Source organism: Scomber japonicus, chromosome 8 (genome assembly GCF_027409825.1).
Source record: "Scomber japonicus isolate fScoJap1 chromosome 8, fScoJap1.pri, whole genome shotgun sequence".
In the NCBI taxonomy this organism is placed as follows: Eukaryota; Metazoa; Chordata; class Actinopteri; order Scombriformes; family Scombridae; genus Scomber; species Scomber japonicus.
The window spans coordinates 21,382,356-21,405,711 of record NC_070585.1 but is presented as its reverse complement, the minus strand read 5'-3'; the positions used below and the strand labels follow the sequence as shown (position 1 = coordinate 21,405,711).

General features: G+C 36.7%; 1 protein-coding gene across 1 annotated transcript; it reads right to left on the bottom strand.

Moving 5' to 3' along the window:
* Positions 1–460: 460 nt before the first annotated feature.
* On the bottom strand, positions 461–20,191 carry LOC128362805 (uncharacterized). Its single transcript, XM_053323656.1, has 11 exons — positions 20,149–20,191; positions 19,631–19,951; positions 19,202–19,545; positions 18,955–19,102; positions 18,635–18,684; positions 17,919–17,979; positions 15,736–15,786; positions 1,179–1,520; positions 863–1,003; positions 713–762; positions 461–595 (listed from the first exon to the last, which is right to left on the bottom strand). Exons 1-11 carry the CDS (start codon positions 20,189–20,191, stop codon positions 461–463), a joined length of 1,686 nt encoding a protein of 561 aa, XP_053179631.1.
* Between the last annotated feature and the right edge of the window lie 3,165 nt (positions 20,192–23,356).

Here is a 23,356-nt window from a genome sequence, read left to right as displayed (position 1 = left end):
CTGTTGTAATGTATATTTCTTAACTAAGAAGAAAACAACACATCTACACAACCACCAATTCCTTTTAATGGCATACATTGACATGGCACTGAAACACAGATGTGGGTCGTGGAGGAAGTTAATAGACTTAATAGACAATATATGATATACGAAACCTTTCTTTGAGAAAAACTCACACAATTAACAAACAGTTATAGATATACGATACTTATTTTATTGATCTATCACTAGAAGCTTATATAATTTATTTTATTTATTTCATGACGACTCATTTCCTTACACATATATACATGCACAGATAGGTAAAATGGCAAAAAAAAAAAAAATTACATCTCGCAGGTTATCAAAAACAAAATATTTTACCAACTCAAGAGCTGAAGTGCCAGTGTTCCTTATGCAGGTTATCTCCCCCAGTGTGCCATTCAAACATTATATCAGCATCAAATTCATGTCTAGATTGTTAATTCAACACAAGGGTACTGACATCAGCGTAAATGGTCTCTTCTTCTGCTGTGTTTTTATCCCTTGTTCCGGCTTTGTAAGATTTCTTGCTTGTGAAGGTTGCTACAGAATAAACCAATGAGTCATCATCTGTCTACGGATAAAACAAATAACAGTATATCAAAAAAAGTGACAAAGTAACATTTACATATTTGGATGGAGAAACATATTGATACGTTTTCCAGATACATTTTATGCTTGTATACCATACCTGCCTATTTTGCTGAACATCACTGGCTGCAGCATTCATATAAAGATCAACTGTAATTGTATTGTAAAAAAACAGAGCACTGAGTGAATCATGTTAGTCCAGTTTTGCAAACTATGTTTTACTGATAAGTGTATGAATGACTTTTCTTACCGTTACAACAGTCACAAGTTTTTTTCTTCATTTTCTTGATTGAATAAACAAGACCGATGATAACAGTCAGACTTAAGGCCAAAGCAGCAGACAGCAGAGAGAGAGCTGTATCAGCCTTCTGTACATCACACATGCGTACAGCTGAAACAATATGAAAAGGTATGAATGATGAATGTTAAGAATAACTGAAAGTGTAATGAAGAGCAAGTATAATTGATGTTATTTGATAAGATGTGACAGTACATTAAGGATAAATAGTAGCCACAATAATAATTCCCCCATTAGATAAAAAAATTAGAGATGCAGATTCACTTACCCTCATTATCCGTTTTTGTTCGATTCCTCCTCAGTATCTCCCCACATGTGGTCACAGCACAGTAATAAGTCCCAGCATAAGAGGAGCTGACGTTGCTGGAGATGTTGTAGACACATTTCTGTATAGACTGAGTATCAAGGCTCTTCTCACTTGGATCACTACTGTTTCCATGAGTATAAATAAAACTGGGGTGAGATTTATCCAATGTGGCACTGAACCAGTAAACATTGTGTTCTTCTAGACATGTTTTGTTTGCCGAGAGGACAGAACACTGGAGAGTAACAGGGTCTCCTGGTCGAACTGGATCAGATGGAGGGCCTGTAGTGATATCTGTAGATGGTCCTGGTCATTGGAAAAGATAAAAAGATAAAACACTTCAATCATTAATTTATATGTTTGAGTCTGGAAATCATATGAAAATTACAATGGACACTTTGCTGTATTTACCTTCAACTTTTAGGTTCATTCCTTCCAAGAAAATTAAACTTTGTTGTGGTGTTCTCATACAGAAGTAAACTCCAGTATCAGTTAGCTTTGCTTTTGTAATACGCAGAATAAATTTTCCATGTTTTTCGACGGCAGTAATACGAGTACCATCCTCAATGTGATATGTTCTTGCTAAGATTTCAGGCACCTTTCCAGGAACAAGTTTAATCCAATACACTGTTCCAGATGACTCGAGTTTACACGTCATATTCACATTATCTCCAACATGAACAGTCTTTGTCTCGTAGGTTTGACTGTCTGTGCATCCTGAGAAGACATTAAACAGGAATCATATAAGTCGTCCCCTAAATTAATGAAAGAGGATGATGATAATTTAAATATACTGTATATCTGGAGTGAACCTTTTTACATATACTTACGCCCAACTCTGTGCATCAGCAGTATACAAAGTATGATGAGCATTTTCTGGTTAATCCACTCGACACTGCAGTTAAATTATACTGTATTACAGTATGACTTGCCTTAATGTAATCATATCACGGGGGAGGCAACAATGTCAGAGCGACCTGATTGGCCTCTAACCACGTTGGCGTTTCACCGCACCACAGTGGAAATAATCTCAACTATCTTTCCAAACACATGACACAAAAGCAACAGTGAGCCCCTCTTATCTCATATTTGATTCTTGTTGTGGGTTTCTATAACTGACACTTTCAGTAAAGATCTTTCATTTACAGTCTGCTGTAAATAAAACACTCCCACTGTCAGTATTTGGATGGATTCTTCATACTTATGTGAAAATATCATCCAAATTATTAAAGCCACAAACAAATATCTCCAATTTAAAGACATATTTTATCTTGTGGGGTCATGTATCAAGTGCATATGCCCCATCTCCCTAAAGGGGAACTCCACCAATCAAAATCTGCTTATAGGTGTTGGGGAAAACTGCACAGAGTCTCACAATTACCTAAAGTATTGTCACTTGAGTCATTGTCAGTTGCGGCTGAAGACTACAACTTTGCAAAATGACAAAAGTGTCAGGTTGCGGAGTTAGAAAGACCAGCTATAGCCAGCTCTTCATCTTTGCTTGAGCCCAGAGGCTAAAGGCTACATAATGCACTCTAATCTGTTGAGTCAAGTTAATAATGTCAAGTTGTATTGTGGGTAATGTAGGCATATGGTTTTCATAGAGGTTTTAAGATGAATGCATGGAATAGAAAAGATGACATTGCATCAGTTTTCATCCATTTTTTTTAAACTATCCATTCATTGTCAATCTAAGTGCAATACTAAATCAGTGGATTACTCTTTTTAACACACACACACACACACACACACACACACACACACACACACACACACACACATTATATCGTATTATCTTGTTGTGTTTTGTTGTCATTCACTGTGGAGTTTTTAGTGACCTGGTTTTCAAAATAACCCTAACCCTAACCCAATGTCAGTGTTTTCAGATGTTCACTGACATTATTGACAGCGCAGTTAAAAAACAGTTAAGGAGAGGAAAATGCACGCTATTATCTATGGAGGGGGGAAACCTGGGAGAAAAAACTAATAAATCCCACAAACAAAGAATCAGGCCTGAAATGTGAACTCAAGATCTTGCTGCCTTGTCAAAACGGTTTTATTTCATTAAAAAGAAAGCGTTTTACTTGAAGTAAAAATAACAACTTAAGTAACACAAAGAAGTCCTCGGCTACAGCCCTGGTGAACACCACATTAGAGCAGGAACTGTTCTGTACTGTTCTCTAGTACAACAACACAAAGTGCTCTGACAAAAAAATTACCTGACAGTCAAATTAAGGTTTCATTGAATGAAAATACACAATCAAATACACAGTGAAATATACACAGAGTGAACAGAAGAACAGAGGCACTGTGATAAATACTTTTATGTTCTTTGTGTACTGCTTTGGACTTTATACTTCCTCTTTTTCTGTGCGCGCACACACACACACACACACACACACACACACACACACACACTCTCTCTCTCTCTCTCTCTCTCTCTCCCTCTCTCTCTCTCTCTCCCTCTCTCTCTGTCTCCCTCTCTCTCTCTCTTTCACTTTCTCATAGTCACAGTCTGTTTACTGAAACAATTGATGTATGGAAAGTTTAGCATTGTTGTGGCTGGGCTCTTAAAATAAAAAAAAAATAAGGTGTGAACTCAAAAGGGGCTGCTCTTCCTTCCTGTTTTACCAGTTCATCAAGGCAAGTGCAAAAACAATACATGATTTTATCATCACAACCATTTACAGGAGTAGGCAGAGGTTTTTAATTTTTATTAATAGTTGCTGAAATAAGTTGGATCTGGGTGAGACCAGTGACAATCAATATTTTGAATGGTGGTCACTGGTCACCATGAGTCAAATGTTCATAGTATCATGTTACAGAAATTGTTATTGCTTACAAAGTAAAAATACATGTTTTTATCATGGATTGCAAGTATCATCACATTGTGTTTTGCAATTTGCTGTTGTGTTTTGCACTTCAGGGCCACTGTAGTATAGCGCCATGTCACAACAAAGTTATCTCAAGGCACTGTACACATATAGCAAAACCGTACTCTTCAGGTTTAATTTTTTCATTCCTACATGAGCAGCACTTGGCGACAGTGGCAAGAAAAAACTCCCTTTTAACAGGAAGAAACCTCAGGCAGAACCAGACTCAGAGTGGGTGGCAATCTGCCTCGACCGGTTGGGGTTGAGAGGAGAGAGAGGAAGGATAGGAGAGAGAAGCACAGTGAAGCTAGAAGGTCCGGGACTGGAGTCTGTCATCTGGACGTCTACAGGCCCAGATTATCTGTGAGACGAGAAAGCACAGACAACTCCGGGGAAGAAGTTTAGATTATTGAATGCATTACATGAATGTTTGTGGATCTAGATAGCGTGAGAGTTTCAGTAGTTAAAAAGTAGTTTCATCATTAAAAACATAATGTATCAGACATGAGCACATCAACAAGCAACTCAAACAGTCATTTAAATTTGTTCTAAACTAAACGTAACATCCTGTTGTAGCTAGTCCTTCCTTGTAACTCAAACCTCACTACACATCCTGTTGAAGCCCACAGTCAGGTTTGTTCTCAGTAAACAGCCTCTGTGGTTGGTCAAAGGGAGGAGAAATGGGCTGTCTCAGTTTTCTCTGTCAGTGCAGCTGTTGTATGTGGCTTTGATCGAGTATTCTCAAGTGAGACTTCACAGTGTGATGTGATACTAAGTAGAGGTGACATAATAAACACTGAATTTGCAGAAGGGGAAGGGGTCTTATAGTTTCAAAAAGCAGGAAAGCAAGAAACTTTCATCTTTTGCAGTGAAGTCAGATAATAGATCATTTAAACAGCAGACAGTTGACTTGTCATAGTAGGAAACTCACAGGTGCTACTAATAACATTAATGACACCTCTGTTCTATTCAAGTGAACAGTACTTAAAGCTGCAGTTGGTAAGTCTTATAAAAGTAACTTTTTGTTATATTTGCTAAGACTGTCACTATGTAAAGACAGCATTATATGAAACTAGTAATCTGTAAAAAAAAAACAAAAAAAAACAGGCTCATTTAGCCCCACCTACTGCTCCTAGTGCAATTTTTTTTTAATGTAAGCACATTAGTTGCCCCTGGGTATGAAATGTGCTATGTAACTAAGCCTTGCATTGTCTTATATTTAGTAAACATGTTCTCAGCTTACCTGCAAGTTCTTCACATATCTTGACTTTCTGTGTGGTTTTGGCCACATTTCCTCTGGTTTTCCCCTGCAACTGTCCCTCAAACCCACAGGCTACCACCTACACTGTTATTTCAAATGTGTTTCCTCCTCTTAGGTTGTTGTCCTAGTGAAGTTATAATTAGGGTATCATTGTTATTTGTGGAGTTTACACAATCAAAACAACACAAACTACAGGTCCAGGATGATTTTACCTAGCTTAGCACAGATACAGAAAGCAAAACCGTATACACAGAAAGACGATAAATACAGCTTTCTGCTCCAGCAGTGTCTGGTTTACAGTGTCTTGCTAGCAGCAAACAATGCAAGGGCTCACAGTGCAATGATATAAACAGTATAAAATAATCATATGAAGACAGCCAAACATAAGCATTCTTTTCACTGAGAGCTCCAGAAAAGAAACTCTAACTAAGAAGAAAAAATGCAAAGCATAAGGCATCCAGCAAACTTCTTAAAGGTAACTTTCTATAAGGGCTCTTTTTGCTAATAACAAGGTGTAATTGTGACTTGATGTTTTGACATTTTAATTGTTGTAAACTCGTGACCAGCACGTGGCATAGTATTGTGAAGGTGTAAGTTTAAGTTATTTGTATGTTATAGACTATAGTTATTTATAGGCTACAAAGAGATAAATGGAGTATACCTTTGTTTAAAGAAGCTTGCAGAGTGTGTTTCACAGTCAGCTAGTTAGCCAGCAGCCAATGCTCATGCACACTGACATATGAAGGAAACAATATTTTTTTATTCTCTGCTGAGGTGCTGTCCATGGTGCTGAAAGATACACTTAGACTTTCTAAGAAATGCATCAAAACCAGCTTCATCAGACAGGCTGAAAATAAACCTTCACACAACAGTTCATAAACACATAAAAAAAATGTTTCATTATGTTTTATGTGAGCAGTTGATGTTAAAGTTTATTGTGAATGTCACATGTGCAGCCATAACCTAACAGCGTTTTCAGTCACAGGTCTTACCTTCAACATCACGGATGTAAGCTTCTGTCCAGTTGTATCCAGTTATCAGTTTGGTCAAAGAAAGTGATTTTGAAGTCAAGTTTAGTTTTCAGCAACTGAATATATTTAACTTTAATGTACCAATTTTGCCTGGAACTGAAACTTAATGACTTTTTGGATTATGTTATGATTCCAGGATCAAAGTTGGATCCAGTTGTTCTTGTGCTTGGAGCATTGTTGGCCTGCTGTTTGACTGTGATTGCTGTCCTCGTGTTTTGCATTAAGAGAGTTTGTGAGAATTGCAGGTAAGTTCACCATATTGTACTTTTTTTTTCAGTCAGTCCCCCGCCACTCAGTGTAATGTTACTTCACCTGGATGTTGGACCTTTGCTGTGCAGAATAATGTAATGGATGTGCAGATTTGACCCTCAAATATTGTTTTCATATTCATGTGCAGAGTCAACCCAATCATTAATTGGTTGTACTTTTTATTTCCAAAGTCTCATACAACCTACTCCTCTGTGTTGTAGACCCCCATAGTTATCCACAAATTATTACAAACATGTCATTGAGCCTTACCATTGTACTGGGTGTCATGTTTATTCATTATGAAGAGTATCGGTAGTTTGTTCAGAAATGGCTCCACGGACTAATAATAGCAAACACTTTTTTGTGAGTGCTTAGATGGTTTTTCAGTGTTGAAAAATATGATGAATGATTGTGCCCTTTTTTTGTATAGAACATTTAATTTCATTTATTTATCTTCTATCGTCTTTTAATGAGACACAAAGCTCACTGATACAACAGCATTAAACACATTTATTAACAGGACCAACAGGAGCTTCTCATAATTTTCGATGTGACAAGTCAACAGGGGATCAATCAAACAACCTGGCATTATGCTTCTCATTAATATACAGCAATGCCCTATTGTCACTGTCTAGGTGTAGTGGTCTTTATGTAGGTCAGTGATGAATAGGTTAACTTTTCCCCTTTTCCTTTGTCAGATCCAGAAGGTACAAAGTAAAATAAAATAAATTCACTGATAAGTAATATAATGTTGTTAATGTATAATGAGCATGGATGTATGAATACAAATCACTAAGAAATATCATGGGAATATTTTAATTGCAGTGACATTAGAAATGACATAAAACAATGTTAAGTTTGTTTTTTTAATGCAGTTCTGTTCAATAATATAATACATCTGCTGCTTTCATGACATTTCACATTTCATCTTATGACACTGATTAAATAAGTCACATTATAGTTTAGTTAATTATGTTGCAGTCCTAATCTGTAAATTACCTAAAAACAGGATGGTGAAGCAGAGGCAGTGAACTATGCAGCACTGGATTTCTCCAAAAGAAAAGTGAAGAGAGGAAATAAAAACAGGAGAGAGTACAGTGTACAGTATATGATTTGCATAGACTGCAAAAAATGAAGAAGTCAACCATCAGTCAAAATGTGTATTTTGTAAGAAAAATAAAAATAAAATCCAGCATTCATGCATCCAGCAGATTTCCAGACAGAAGTTGAGAAAGATTCAGTTCTTGAGATAAACTAATAAAATTCATTTCAAACCAACTCTTTTAAGATGAATACTGAAATATTTAAAAATATTTAAAAGATATGGAGAAATGTCTCACTATTAAATGTGGTAATTTCAACATCATAATGATGAATTGTGATGTGAAGTGAAGTGATAATATTCAAAGATATTACACAGTGATACAAACAGAATAATACACAAAATGTCCTTTAGATTATCCAGGATTTAAAAAATCATTATGTTACACATCATGTGGCAGAAAAAACAATGAACAAATCTGGTGTGTGAATGAATTCTAAGTCCTGACATTACTGTAGACACAATTTTCCTCCGCTGCTTTTACATTCCTTCTCCCTGATTTACCAGCTGTCTTCGTAAAGGTTGGTGTAGAATAAACCAACGAGTCTTCATTTCTCTGAGGAAATAAATCCCAAAATATTGTGAGATGGGAAGTTAACATATGGACATGCAGATAGATAAAACAAAACTAAAATTAAAATACTTTTTAAGTTAAATATTGTCTTTAATTTCCTTACCTGCTGACTCTGCTGACCACCTCTGGCTGTTTCAGCATTTGTTTGCAGAGCAACAGCTGATATATAAAAATAAAAATAATAACATTTAAGTAATATGACTTATACACAGCAATAATGTGAATCTAAAGATATAGCTGTTACTGAATACTGTTTGATAGATTCATGTTTGAGTAATTTCTCTTACCGTTATAACAGTCACAAAACTTTCTCTTGATGCAATATATGAGGAAGGTTATTACAATCAGACTTATGGCCAAAGCAACACACAGCAGGTAGATAATGATGTTGACCTTCTGTAAATCACACCCGCTGACAACTGAAGCTTTATGAAAGAATATGAAATAAAATAAATAATTTAAGGTTAAGAAATACAGTAGCAATAAATAATTTATGGTATTTGATAAGATGATATGAATTAGAATAAAAGTTTCTCTGACAGTTGATCTAAATGGATTGTACTTGAAACACATATAGTATAATATAGAAATGATAATTTAGAAATATAGAAATTAATTTACCTTCAATGTCCGGTTTTGTTCCATTTCCAAATAAAATCTCTCCACATGTGGCCACAGCACAGTGATAAGTCCCAGCATCAGAGGAGCTGACGTTTTTAGAGAAGCTGTAGACACATTTCTGTGGAGAATGAGCCTCAGGACTCTTTTCACATTCATCAGCCCTGTTTTCGTGACCATAAATAAAACTGGGATGAGATTCATTTGATCCAGCTCTGAACCAGTACACTTTGTGTTCTTCAGGACATCTTTTACTCTCTGAGCTAGAAAGGACTGAACACTGGAGAGTCACAGAGTGTCGTGGACGGACTGGATCAGATGGAAAGTCTTGAATGATGGCTGTGATGTCAGGTTTTGGTCCTGAAGGATTGAAAGCACAAATGATGAACATATTTTACAGTTACACACATTCATATACAATATATATATATTTTCTATAAACTCTGGAAATGAAATAAAATGTTACCATGTAAACTGATCATAACATTTAGAGCATGTGAAACCTTTGATTGATTTATTTACCTTTAATCCTCAGAAATATTCCTTTCAATAATGTCATGTGAAGTTGGTCTACATTCATACAGTAGTAAAGTCCAGTATCGTTTAACTCAGCTTTTTTAATATGCAGGACAAATGTCCCAGACTGTTGTTTAGTTATAATGTGAGGAGTCTTATTAACACCATTGTAATCAAAACTATGTGTTCCTCCCAAGAATTCAGGCAAGTTTCCAGCAACAAGCCTGATCCAGAACAAGGTGGTTGCTTTGTACACATTTGTCGGGCGAATACAAGTCAGAGTCACATCCTGTCCAACACCAACAGTGTCTGTCACAAAGATCTGATCGTCTGCACATCCTGAAAAAAAAGATTAAAATAAACACAGAGCAATAATAAACAACATAGATTCATGTATGCTTTCTGCTAAATTGTTGAAAGAAGATGAAAATATACTTAAACATTTATCTTGAGTAAAGCTGACTTTATATACTTACGCGCAACTCTGAACATGAGCAGAATATAAAATCCAAACAGCATTTTCTTGTTAATTCATGTAAGACAGCAGTTAAATTAAACAGAATCAGGAGATGATCCGGCTTAATGTAATCATATGAAATGGGAGGGAACAATTTCAGATCAATCTGATTGGCTGCTCATTATGCTGGCGGTTCAGTGTACTACCCCAGTGGAAATAATATCAACCATCTTTCCAACCTATATAACAACACCAACAGCAAGCTTTTGTTTCATGTTTCATGGTAAGTTTCTATTACTGACACTGAGAGTAAACACAAGATTTCATTCAATCTTGATGTGAACTTCAATAATCTCAAACACTTGTTCCTAAGATTTTGTTTAGATTGTTATAATATTTGGACTATTCAGCTGATAGTTATGGTCAAGCTGTTCATGACACACAAAAATCACCATGAATCAGATCTAATTTTATAGTTGGGGTCATCAAGAACTGTAAGGATGTCTTTGTGGGAAGAGGAAGTGACTTTTTTAGAGCGTTGTTATCATTACTACTATATTTCTTGGACAGTAGCTTGGTTTCCAGAATCCATATGTTTGGTCCATATCACAGTAACCATAAGAGAGATTTCAAATGTTCAGTGTATTTATTTTATTCTTGTTTGACACTAAAAGACTGTGTTCACATTCATCTAAGGGAAAGTTTCTCTGAGCGTGTTGAAAATCTGAGTTTAAGGGGCGGGCCTAAAAGCATGATCTGTGACATCCCAACTAGTTTTTAAGCTAACGTTGTCCAACTTGCATGTGTGATGTGGAAATGTGAAACCTCCAGTCCTCATACACTGAGAATCAACTTGCCTGTGAAGAAGTGAATGAACAATAGCTATATATTAATGGATTCTGTATTTTTCAAGGAGGGGAAAAGAGGAAATGTTATTTTAATGATTTTAACCACTTAATACACGCCCCTGTTCTTTATGCTGTTAGCCTAAACGACATGCCCAAGTTGTGAGCAGCACAGATCCCACATAGTTTGAGACTCAGAGATGTGTCTGGTATCATTGGAAAGGTCTGTGTGATTCTGTGACTTACCGACAAACAGTGGCAGAGGTTACAATGATGGGGTTGTTTACTCGCCCATAGGTTTGCCTTTACAATGACATGTGTACAGACATTCAGGGACCTCTCAGCAGGATATAGACACAATGAGGCCACAGCCACATGTCTTGGCTTCATGCAGTCCAAATTTGGAGTCAAAAGACCAAAAGATGAATTTTTCAGAATTATTTTTCAACAGGTATGTCCATGCGTTTTCCTCAGGTCCTTTTTGGAGACTCCAAATGGACACTTGGTTACCAAAGCTGTATAACCACAATCAAACACCTATAACTTCACATCCCCTTTGCCTACAATCAAAATCTTGGTCTCTAATGAAAGCTGACGCCATATTATTATTATTATTATTATTATTATTATTATTATTACATATAACCATATTTTTTTGTTTGGCCATATATATCTATCTATCTATCTATCTATCTGTTTATTTTGGTATAAGTCATATGTTAAGTCGAAAAAGAACCAACCGTGTACCAAAATGCCGAGTGCGTAATGATATATGGTTCAACTCTTTTACGCACCGGGCGCACGCCGGTTACGCTTGGAGTTTGTTTATGGACAGCCAAACGTAATAGTTTAGTGTCATACACCGTTGGAAACCTCAGACTATTGGCTAAAAGGTTATCCACTTCATTTCACCGAATATTTTCATAGGCTAGAACAGCAGTCAATCAAAGCCATGTCGCCTAATCCTAAACACCGATTGGCTTGTGTGTGGTGTCGTCAGAAGCAGAAGAGGCTCACGGTCGTAAACATCTAGTCACATGTACTCTGAGATGGACGTGCAGGTCAGGAAATGACGTAAACGGACCGTTTATGGTTTGTTATTTGTGTTATTACGTTACGTGTTGGACTAAATACATGTTGACATATTGAGGAAAGTATTTCGGTTTTATGGAAACGGATTTCATATTTCACAAGAATGGATACTTGGCGAGCTGTACAGAAAGTGCTGAGTCATAAGATGATCGTTGTGGATAAAGGGAAGACGTTGAAGGTATGTAGCATTATAGCTTTTCTTACTTAGCTCAGGGGCTAGCCGAGCTAATCGCTAATACTATTACGGCTGTGAGCAACCATATAAGTCGTGAGTGGTCTTGAATGAATCAGGACAATCTAAGCTTTCCAACGATGTACGGCATGAATATATATGTTTAAGGGTTGGTGTTTAAAACATCCAGAAGAACTTGTGGCTACCTCCTAACATCCGTCCCGTCCCGTGAACGGAACAGCGTGCGTTAAGTGGTTAATGAAATTATTGGATGTTTTTTGATGAAAAAACAACTAAATATTGGTTCCAAGCTGAGTATTATCTTACATATCTGGAGGGGATAATTAGGTAAAATGACTTGGTTAAGTTAAGGGAAAGATCATTGTAACTGCAAATAAACTACGGTATGATAACAGCCATACCGAACCGGTCAAGGCCGATCGCCGCTCACCTAGCCCAGTGTTCTTACCATAAAAAGGGAGCTTGTAAGCTTATAAGTAATTATAAGGAATTTTGGGTCTCGTTTAATTAAATCAAAGAGTATGGTCTAGACCTGCTCTGTGTGAAAAGTGCCTTGAGATAACTTTTGTTGTGATTTAGCACTAAATAAATAAAACTGAATTGGATTGAACTTAATTGAAAGATGTCCACATGACAGACACCATGCTTAATGAACAGCACACTACTTCATGCACTGGATGTTAATTTCAATATCTTCTGCAGGAATGTCTATATAATACTATTTAGAATGGCAGGATTCATGTTAAAATTCCACTATTGCTTAACAGTGTCTTTTGGTGATCAAATAGTTTTGTGCTGAGGCATGACAGCAACACTTCAGGGATGGGGTTAGATTGAATAATAACACAATTAACTTTTCACTATCTAAATATCTGTAAATATAGAGGCCTGTGTTTCCTGGTCTGATGTGAAACTATGTAACATCTGTAGTACACAGTGAAATACAATGTATTGATCTCTTATTTGAATACAATTTAAATAATGCATTCAGCCATTTGCCGTGTTGACAGCCAAAGATAGATCGACAATCTTGAATATTGTGGGAGCCAACCAATCCAGATGTTCCACATCATCAATGATGACCCGCCCACTGTGTCTGTCAATCACATCAGCAGGAAGAGCTGACAACTGTAGTCAGGGGGCTGGTGAAAGGAGAGCAGAGTACAACAGTATCGCAGCACTGTCAAAGAAACTAATTCAGCTGCAGGCAGTTTACAATTTCTGACTCAACTAACCTATATGTTTTTTTATGTGAGGGAGGAGACTTGTGTGAAAAGAATAGAAAATCACAATTAAAATAACTAAGCTGAGATTTGAATTTGTTATGAGGCAGCATATTAATCACTGACAGACTATCCCAAAATGTTTTTTTGTAATAACAGGAAGCTTTTCACTTGCAGCAAAACAGTGGTGGACACATTCACAATGACAAGACACTGACACTATAACGTAGTCAAGTGCAACATCACAAAGTGCATACACTTATACACTTTACTTCCTTAACCTATTTGTAGGCATATTGAGAATGAAACAGCACAGATTGATAATGTAACACTTCTCTAAAGATGCATTCCTGTTTGTGGTTGATTCTAACAGTCTTGTTCTTCCTCCTGCAAGTATGAAAATGACCATACTGTACATTTAAACCAGCTGCTCCCTGACATAATGCTGTGTCCAGGAAAGTGGATACAGGAACAGTAGCAACTGTAAAATGTAGTTTTAAAAAGTCCTGCAGTAAATACTTGTCATGTACTTTGTGTCATGATTTGTATTTTCTGCTTTTTCATTTTGTGCACAGTACTGCTGGACAACAAACACAAATAAACACACATTCAAAGTCAACACTGACTTACAAGTGACGAGTGGAAAGTACGGTACCATTGTGGTTGGGTTTTCAGTTTAAGGTGTTGTTTTCATTGGTAGCTGCTATGAGAGAGGGGAGTGTTACTCATTCACAACCCCCCCCCCCCATCAATCATTATCTTAGGTTTGTCTCTTTATTATTTGACCACCTTGCTAAAGTCTGTTTGTGTGGTTGCACCTTTAAAATCACAATTTACAGACATTATTTGTAGTTTAAATGAACATTTCCAGCAATTACTTTAATTTGTTCAATAAAAATTAGCCTGCTGAAACCTCTTGCAGCTTTTCTGTTTTAAACTCAGTACACATCCTGTTGAAGTCCTCAGTCAGGTCTGTTCTGAGTAAACAGCCTCAGTGGTTGGTCAAAGGGGCGGAGAAATGGCCCACCACAGCTTTGTCAGTGTAGCTGTTGCATGTGGCTTTGCTCGATTGTTCTCAAGACAGATATGCAGCATGTATCTACAAAGTGCTGTGAGATGAGAAAGATGGAGGGTAGCTGTCTCCTCACAGTTTTATACTGCTTATTAAACTTACCTTACTTGTGTGGTTTTGGCCACATTTCCTCTGGTTTTCCTCTGCAACTGTACCTCAAACCCGCAGGCTACCAACTACACTGTAGTTATTTAGATTACAAAACAAAACACAAACTTCAGAGCCAGGATGATATTAGACTAACTTAATACAAACATTGAAACCCACTAGCTGAGACTGAAAGACAAAAAAAACACCTTCAACTCCAACAGTGTGTGTGTTGTGTCCCATGAGCCATCAAACGATCTACCGGTCCACCTGGGGTTTTAGCCTTCATGTGAGCATGGAAATTTTTTGTTGCATGCATCCATCACGCCCAGTTGTTGTGGGTCAGTAAATAGTTCAAATTATTAAACTAACGTCACATTAAGAGCTCTGCACATCCATGGTACACCCACACAGATGATTTCACTTATTCTGGCTGATTCTCAGATCTGTGTGGGCGTCTACAGGCTGTTTGATTGATGTCTACATGACTCTATAGTTAGCTTTGTTATATCTCTTACACCTTTGTCTTTGTAATTAGACCAAGTAATCCAGTGTCCTCATGTACATTACGTCATAGTTTTTACTTGGGTGAACCTCAGCAGAAGCCTAATCAGCCAAAATATCTGAAAACACCTGTGTGCATGTGAATAACTTTCCAAGCTGCAGTTACATGTTCGCTATTTCTAGCTTAATCATATTTGTGTTGCCTATTTCATGCTATTCTATGCTCTGTGGTAATGTGGCTACAAAGACAGCATTGCTACAGGAAGATCACTGCTAGCTAACAAACATGGCTGCAAGCAATGCATAGTAGAAAGTATTAAGTGAAAGTTTTGTCAAATATTTTATGAGGAAAGAGTAACAGTACGTCTCAAGGAAGCATGAAATGTGTTCTGATTAATAAGGAATGAAAATAAGATTCTTTAGTTGAAAACACAGTGCTGTACATAAATAGATAAAACAACACAGGGACATAAAACAACAAGAGGAAAGGAGCTGTGTCTACAGTCTGTCCAAAACTATACGGGACTCCTCTGATACTGGGACTTACTACTGTGCTGTAATCACGTGTGGACAGATCCTGTTTGGTGAAGGAACTAAATACCGAGGTAGGTATTTACACTGTTATCTAAATCATGAATAGATTTCGCATATGTATTAAACCCATTTAAAATATGTAAGATTGCAGAAAGTGTCAGAATCTGTATTTTATGTTATGTTGTACACTTCCTGTTTTATTTTGAAAGTCTAGTCTTCCCCTGTGCTGTCATTTTTACTTCCCCTCTTTGTTCTTTTTCCCGCCTTAGTTGATTACCTATTTGTTTCACCTGTGTCTTTCCCGATGACATTGTGCTCAGCGGGGGAAGCTGTCAAAAAGCCTGTATGAGAATGAAGAAATTATCATGTAAACTTCATTTTTATATGTAAAATGTAACTGCTAAAAGCTAAACAGGCACACTTTAAGTTTTCTCAGGATGGTTAGCAACTCCTACATCCGACTGCCGCTAATGAAGTGCCATTGACATTGTTAGCTTATCCTGCTAGTACTGCCAATGTTATGGTTCCAGTGTCTCAGTTTTCAGTGCTTCTGTAGACATTTATAATGTTCTGTCCCACTCATTATTAACTAACACAATATGAAAACAAAAACAAGGCACATTTCAGCAACATAAACTCAGTTTCTGCTCACACTGCAAGATTACATTTTCCATTGCGCATAGTGGATATTAAGAGCACCAGCAGTCTTCTTAAAGACTCTTTGTCAATCTGTAACTTGAATAATTTTTTATTTGCTGAGGCGCTGTCCATGGTGCTGAAAGGTGCACTCCGGAGATGTGAAGGTTAAAATAAATAATCCCCCATCCTGATGAACACGGCTCTTAGTTTTTGTGGTTTTGAAATATGGTCACCTTCACCAGTGTTGCTGTGAAAAATACATAAAACAACTCACAAGCTAATTAAATCTGTATTTATAGAGCTGTGTTAAACCAGCTTCAGCAGATATATTACTGTAGACAGGCTGAAAATAATGATGCTAACATTGACTCCTGACAGTATATCATTTAATAATTAGCATTTATTTTTTTCTGGTTCCAGGATTAAAGTTGGATCCAGTTGTCGTTGTACTTGGAGCACTGTTGGCCTGCTGTGTGACTGTGATTGCCTCATGTTCTACATTAATGGGAGGAGAGTTTGTGAGAATTGCAAAGGTAAGTTCATCATTATTTTTTTTCAGTCAGTGTGGAGCCAAACTAACCATAAATTGATCCTTCTTGTTTGTAATCAAAGTGTAATACATCTTATCCTCCTGTGGCGTAGACCTCCAAAGTTATCTACAAACCATTAAAATCATATTGATAAGTCTTACACAGCACACTCACAGAGGTTGGGCACATTTTTTTGTGATAAAATATTGTAAACGTTTAATGAGTTAACCTTTTTTTTCACTGAACTGTATTTTTTCTTTTTAATTATATTAATTTCAGTAACTTCCACTCATTCTTTTATCACATGAGGATTGTGTCCTTTTTCTCTACAGAATATTTCATTTCAGCTGTTATATGAAATTACAAACTATATTCTCATTAGCAAAGCACTTCACCCCTGACTGCTCAGTTCTCTGCTAGACTTGGTCTGAAGCAGAAATAGGACTGAAGTGAACTGCAGTGTGCAACTAAGACCAAGACCTGATCACTGTGAATAGAGACTTACTTGATTTATTTCTGTCTGTTAATGAGACACAAAGCTCACTGATATGACAGTATTAAACACACTGAAGGTTGTGTTGTGTTCTTTTGTTAATAGGAGCAACAGGAGCTTCTCATAATGTTGGACGTGACAAGTCAACAGTGGATCAATCAAACAACCTGGTAATTATGAGTCTAGTTAATATACAGCACTGTGTTGCCCTGTTAGCTAGCTGTAGTGATCTTGATGTAGGTGTGTGATGAATGTTTTACCAACTTTTCCCCATTTCCTTTGTCAGATCCAGAAGGTACAAAGTAAAACAAAATAAATTCACTGTTGAATTATATAATTGTTGTTACTTTATGTTAAATAATATATATATATTCAATTTGGATAAAAACAAGATGTATGAATACAAAACAAATCACTGAGAAATATCATAGGACTATTCTAATTACAATGACATAAAAAAAGACACAAAACAATGTTAGGTTTGCTTTTTAATGCAGTTCTGTTCAAAAATATGATACATCTGCTGCTTTCATGATAGAAAGATGAATAATCAAGTACACATTTCACATTTAGACTAATGACACTGATTAAAGAAGCCACCTAAGAAGATGAATAATCAAGTACAAACATTATAGTTTAGTTACTAACATTACAGTCCTAATCTCTGAATTATTTAATAACACACATTTTTTGCAGGATGGTGAAACAGAGGCAGTTCACTACGCAGCGCTGGATTTCTCCGCAAGTGAGAAGAGGAAGTTCTATGAGAGAGTACACTGAGTGTGTGTACTTTGTTGTTAGGTCAGATTACCACAGCCAGTAAAACCCCTCTCTATAGGCTGAGCAGGACCTTCACACTGCTCCCCAACTCTCTACAGAGGTGATGTGCACAGATGTGCACAGACAGCGATAGGAGGAAGTTTTGCATCAGTCTTCTCACAATTATTGCATATTCATTATATACAACAATTATATACAACAAAAGCAGAAAATATATACAAACACTGAAGTATTTTACTATAATACCTTGAAATGTCATTGATAATAGATGTGGGTAAAGGGGGATCATTCAAACCTTAAAAAACGCAGATCAGATAAAGGAGAAGAATAGGAAATCATCAGGAAATCATGACTCATTTTTACAGATGAATCTTTCTAAAATACGGTTTGGATGTCATCACAAGCTTCTTTGAGGAATTTAATCAAGACACAAAACATAAACAAAAATGAAACAAGCTGTGATAAACTGTGCCAAAATGTTTTATCATTCAGTGTGATTTCTTCCATCGTGATGATTTATTTCTGTTTTTTAAGTAAGTAGAAGACATTTGTGTAGACACAATTGTCCTCCGCTGCCTTTGCGTTCCTTTTCCCTGCTTTGTCAGTTGTTTGCTTGGTTGGTGCAGAATAAACCAACAAGTCCTCATATCTCTGAGGAAATACATCATTAATGTCAATATAAGAAGGAGAAAACAGACAAAATGTGCCAAAAACATTTCTATAACATCTTCTCTTTAAATGTCTTACCTGTTGACCATCACTGCTTGTTTCAATATATGTTTGCAGAGCAGCAGCAGCTTTAATATAAAAATAATAATTATAATTAAAAACAGACAATAAGCAATGATGAATAACGATCAGATTTTACTGGTTTTACTGGTAATCTGACTGAAGCACAACTCTAATATAATTTTAATTATGTTTAAATTTTTTGCCAAATGCTTAAATAATGATATGATGATGACTATGATGATGATGATATGATTTTATGAAAAGTATATTAAATGGATATGTCATACATCAGAGCATGTTTTTATCACAAAAATCAAGTTAGTTATAACACTTACCTTTACATTGTTGACATACTTTAAGACTCTGGTTGCAGATGAAGACGATATTTGCAACAACAGAAACGGCCAAGCAGATTGTTAATATCACTATTCCAATAAATAGTGAATGTGTTGTTTGCACTAGAAAATTAAGAAAAAAGAAAGACTTGTCAATGTTTCTCAAATAGATTTATCAGTCATGATTTTATCAACATAATTTGAGTATTATTTTCATTATTTAACACCAAATCATACCAAGTTCCACTTTAATTCCATTTCCAAATAATATCTTTCCACATGTGGCCACAGCACAGTAATAAGTCCCAGCATCAGAGGAGCTGACCTTCTTAGAGAAGTGATAGTCACAGCTCTTTGGAGACAAATTCATGTCAGATTTCTTTCTACATTCATCAGGGCTACTTCCATCAGTGTAGATGAAGTCTGGGTGAGATGCATCTGATCCGGTTCTGAACCAGTAAACACTGTGTCCTCCTGGACACGTCTTGTTCCCAGAGTCAGAGAGGACTGAACACTGGAGAGTCACAGAGTCTCCTGGATGGACTGTTGACCCCTGAACAACAGTATAGTTTGATGTCCTTTCACTGTTTCCTGTGTAATGTAAAACTATGTTAAAAATTTGACACACATTTTGAAAATTAGTTTAAAGTTAAATTAAAATAGATCACATTATTACCTTTTACTGACAAATATGTCCCGTTCCATTTGGTTTTAATCCAGTCCATGACCTCACAGTGGTACATTCCCTCATCTTCTTGGACTGTCCTCAAAATGGTCAAGTTAATAAAATTCTTATCTTTATGTGCCTCCAATCTTGAGGGAGAAAACCCTGGTCCATACTCAGGAGTTGTAGTCAGTTTCACAATTAATTTCAGAGTATCACCGGCACTCTGCTTGTACCAGTAGAAATTCTTCCTGCTGAAGTCATCATCAGAGAAAGCACATGTGAAGGTTGCACCTTCACCAAGTTGAACCGTGATCACTGGGATCAGCGTATCTGAATTATATGAAAAATATAAAACACATGACATTGTAAATAACAATTATTGTAACATTAATTGTATAGAGAATATACAGAATTAGATGATGTAGAAAATGTATAATGCAGATAGATGACATATCAACCTCCAAACATGTTGTTGGCATAAAAATTCTTAACTGTATACAGAATACACAGAATTAGATGGTACTTACATGCTTGATGAAGGACAAGCAGTGTTACCCACAACATGATCATCTTGACTTTGTCTCTTGTTAGAAACCTTGTTGGTTTTTAAGTGAATAAAGGAGGTGATGTAACGTGGCCACGATCTGTATGTCACACTGAGAAATGCATGTGATTGGTTATCAAAGAATCTAGACTCAAAGTGCACTTCCTGTCACATTGGTCTCATCCTGATCTTTGTGAAGCATATTTCACCTCTTATTGTTCACCATTCGTGTGGTCACTTTCACAATAATCTTTGTTTTTAATGAATTTTAATGAACTCTTCCATTACTGCTCTCATGTTTTAGTACTTTTCATCTTTGGCAGGCACGTGCAGACTCTGCCCCTCACTCTGCATGCAGCGAGCTGAACACACACGACGTGTTTGGAGACAAAAGTTGATTTTACTGGAACAAACTGTGAAAAATCAGTATCAGAAAAACAATTGATTTTGATGATATTGATTACAAACCATACAGTAAAGACAAACTGGTACAGAAAACAGAAAGTTAGTTACATGTCCCTCAAGTAAGGATGAAACAAAATATACATACTCAGTGTCTTTTTCCTATTATGATTGTTGATCTTGTTGAAGGCCTGAGGGCTGAAACACTATCTTCTGAATAAAAGAGAAATGTCTTAATGTCAATTCTGTAGATGGACTCTCCTGGTGACAGTAACTACCTCTGGTTGTGCTGCATTCAGTTTTTTAACTATACTGGCTTCCAAATATAAATAGTCTCAACTTATTGTCTTGATTTTGAGTCTTTCAACAAAAACTAGAGATTATGTTCAATGATGATGATATCAAATGTTCAATGCTAGTTCTTTACGGCATGGTTAAGACATGGTGAAGGTTACGCAACTGCATGTTTTGATCTATGGGAGGGGGGAGAACCTGGGAGAAAACCCAATTAAATACCACAAATAAGGAATCAGGCCCGAAATGTGAACTGAAGACCTTGCTAAGAAAGGAAGCTTTTCACTTGCAGTAAAAATACCCAATGAATAACATGAAGTCAGTGGCTACTCCACCAGTGAACACTTCGTTAGAACAGAATCAAGGACACGCAATGTTCTCCAGTCCAACAACACAAAGAAATGACCTCAAAAAATTGCTGTACAGTCAAATTAAGGACAGGCGCCCTGTGATAAATAGTTTTGTGTTCTTTGTGTCCTGCTTTGTACTTCATTCTTCCTCTTTCCGTGCACACACACACACACACACACACACACACACACACACACACACACACACACATACACACATACACACATACACACACATGTGTGCGTTGACTGTGATGAAATGGGGTATGGAAAGTTTAGCATTGTAGTGGTTGGGCTTTTAAAATAAGGTGTGAATTCAAAAGGGGTTGATCTTCCTGCCTCAGTCTCAGTCTGAAGTCTCAGAAAGCTGCATGGCTGTTCATAAAGATGTGACAGACAGATGTGTTTGCTTTTTATTGGCAGTTGCTGAGAGAAGTTGGTGAGACCGCTGACCATTATTTCATTTCAATCAGGACCAAAGTGGTGGACTGACTGACTGAATGTTGGATCCTGTAGAGAAACAACACTAGCGTGGATAGAATAGATGAACGGCTCATGAAGATATTAATTACCTTTGACACATTTAGGGTTAATTTTAAAATCAGTAACATACTGTGTATTTCAAGGATAATTCCAGATCATTGGGGCTCATTTAGCTAAAGGCCTCTCTCAATCTGCCGGTTCTTCTGTGTAGACCTACAGTCACCTCTGTTTGCTTCCGACACTATTTTCTCCCTCTGCATCTTATTGACCTGTAACTCCTGTCACACGCCATCATATTCCTAACCAGCTATCAAATCTCAGTACAACTCAATATCACAAAGTTATAACATATTGCCTGAAGTTACAGGTGACACCACAGTCGGTGTTGAGAAATTCTGCAGTCTCAAGATTATGTTTAATGGTGAAGATTTTACTTCCTGAACAGCACACTACTTCCTGCATTGAAACTGAACATTAGCACTGAATGCTGATTTCAGTCATGTTCAAGATGTGCATTTTAGAATGATAGGATTCATATATAAAATGGCAATATTGTCTTTTAATTAGCACTAAAACATAAAACAGTGATGTCTTTTGGTGGTCAAATAGTTTTGTGCTGAAGCATGACAGCAAGGGTTCGATTGAATATGATCAAAATATGTGTAATTTCTTCTCTCTGTGCATCACTGCAATCTTTTATGTGAAATTCAGATGACTCAACAGAAGATAACACTTACAATAAACCTTTAACTAGATACATGTTAATTTTAAAGGTGGCACTGATGCAACTAGCATTTGAACATAAACATTACACATCTGCAAATATAGAGGCCTGTGTCTTCTGGTCTGATGTTAAATATGATTCATTTATCTGTTTCATTTGTGTACAATTTAAAAATGCATATAGCCATTTGCCACATTGACAGACAAGGACAGCCATCTTGACTATTGTGAGAGCCAATGAAGTCAATGATGATCCGCCCACTGTGTCTGTCAGTCACATCAGCAGGAAGAGCTGACGACAATAGTCAAGGGGCTGGTGAAAGGAGAGCAGAGCATAACTGTTTCACAGTGTGATCACGGAAACTAATTCAGCTGCAGGCAGTTTACAATTTCGGACTCAACTAACCTGCATGCTTTGATCTGAGGGAGGGGACATGTGTGAAAAGAGAATAACCTCACAAATAATTTTAAAAATTCAATACGAGAGATGAATCCAAGACCTTGTTATTTTGAGGCAGCATGTTAATGAGAGATTATCCCAAAAGAGTTTTTTTAATAAAAACAGGAAGCTTTTCACTTGCAGTAAAACAGTAAATATGCCACCTTTATGCTCAATGAACAGTGGTGGTCAGATTCCTGACACTATAGTGCAGTCAAGTGCAACACCACAGGCTCTGGTATATATAAAAAGTACACACAAACACTGTGTTTCTTGTATTACTGAAGTTATTTTAATGTACTTTGTGACATGCTTTATATCTGTTTGTGCACAGTACTGCTGCAAACCGACACACAGGCACACACAAATAAAACCACATTCACAGTTGGCCATCAGATGACGAGTGGAAAGTTACAGGTATCATTGTGGTTAAGCTTTCAATATAAGGTGTGAAGTCAAACAGGCTTTCCTTCCTCTCTGTTATAGCCACAAGAAACTGG

Bases quoted from the DNA above. Each gene is read 5' to 3' on its own strand.
- LOC128362805 (XM_053323656.1), bottom strand. From the start codon at position 20,191: ATGATCATGTTGTGGGTAACACTGCTTGTCCTTCATCAAGCAT. The intron at 19,546-19,630 runs GTAATAATGTGA...TACATTACACAG, and splicing joins GACATATTTGTCAGTAAAAG to GAAACAGTGAAAGGACATCA. The intron at 1,004-1,178 runs GTAAGTGAATCT...ATATTGTTTCAG, and splicing joins AACAAAAACGGATAATGAGG to CTGTACGCATGTGTGATGTA.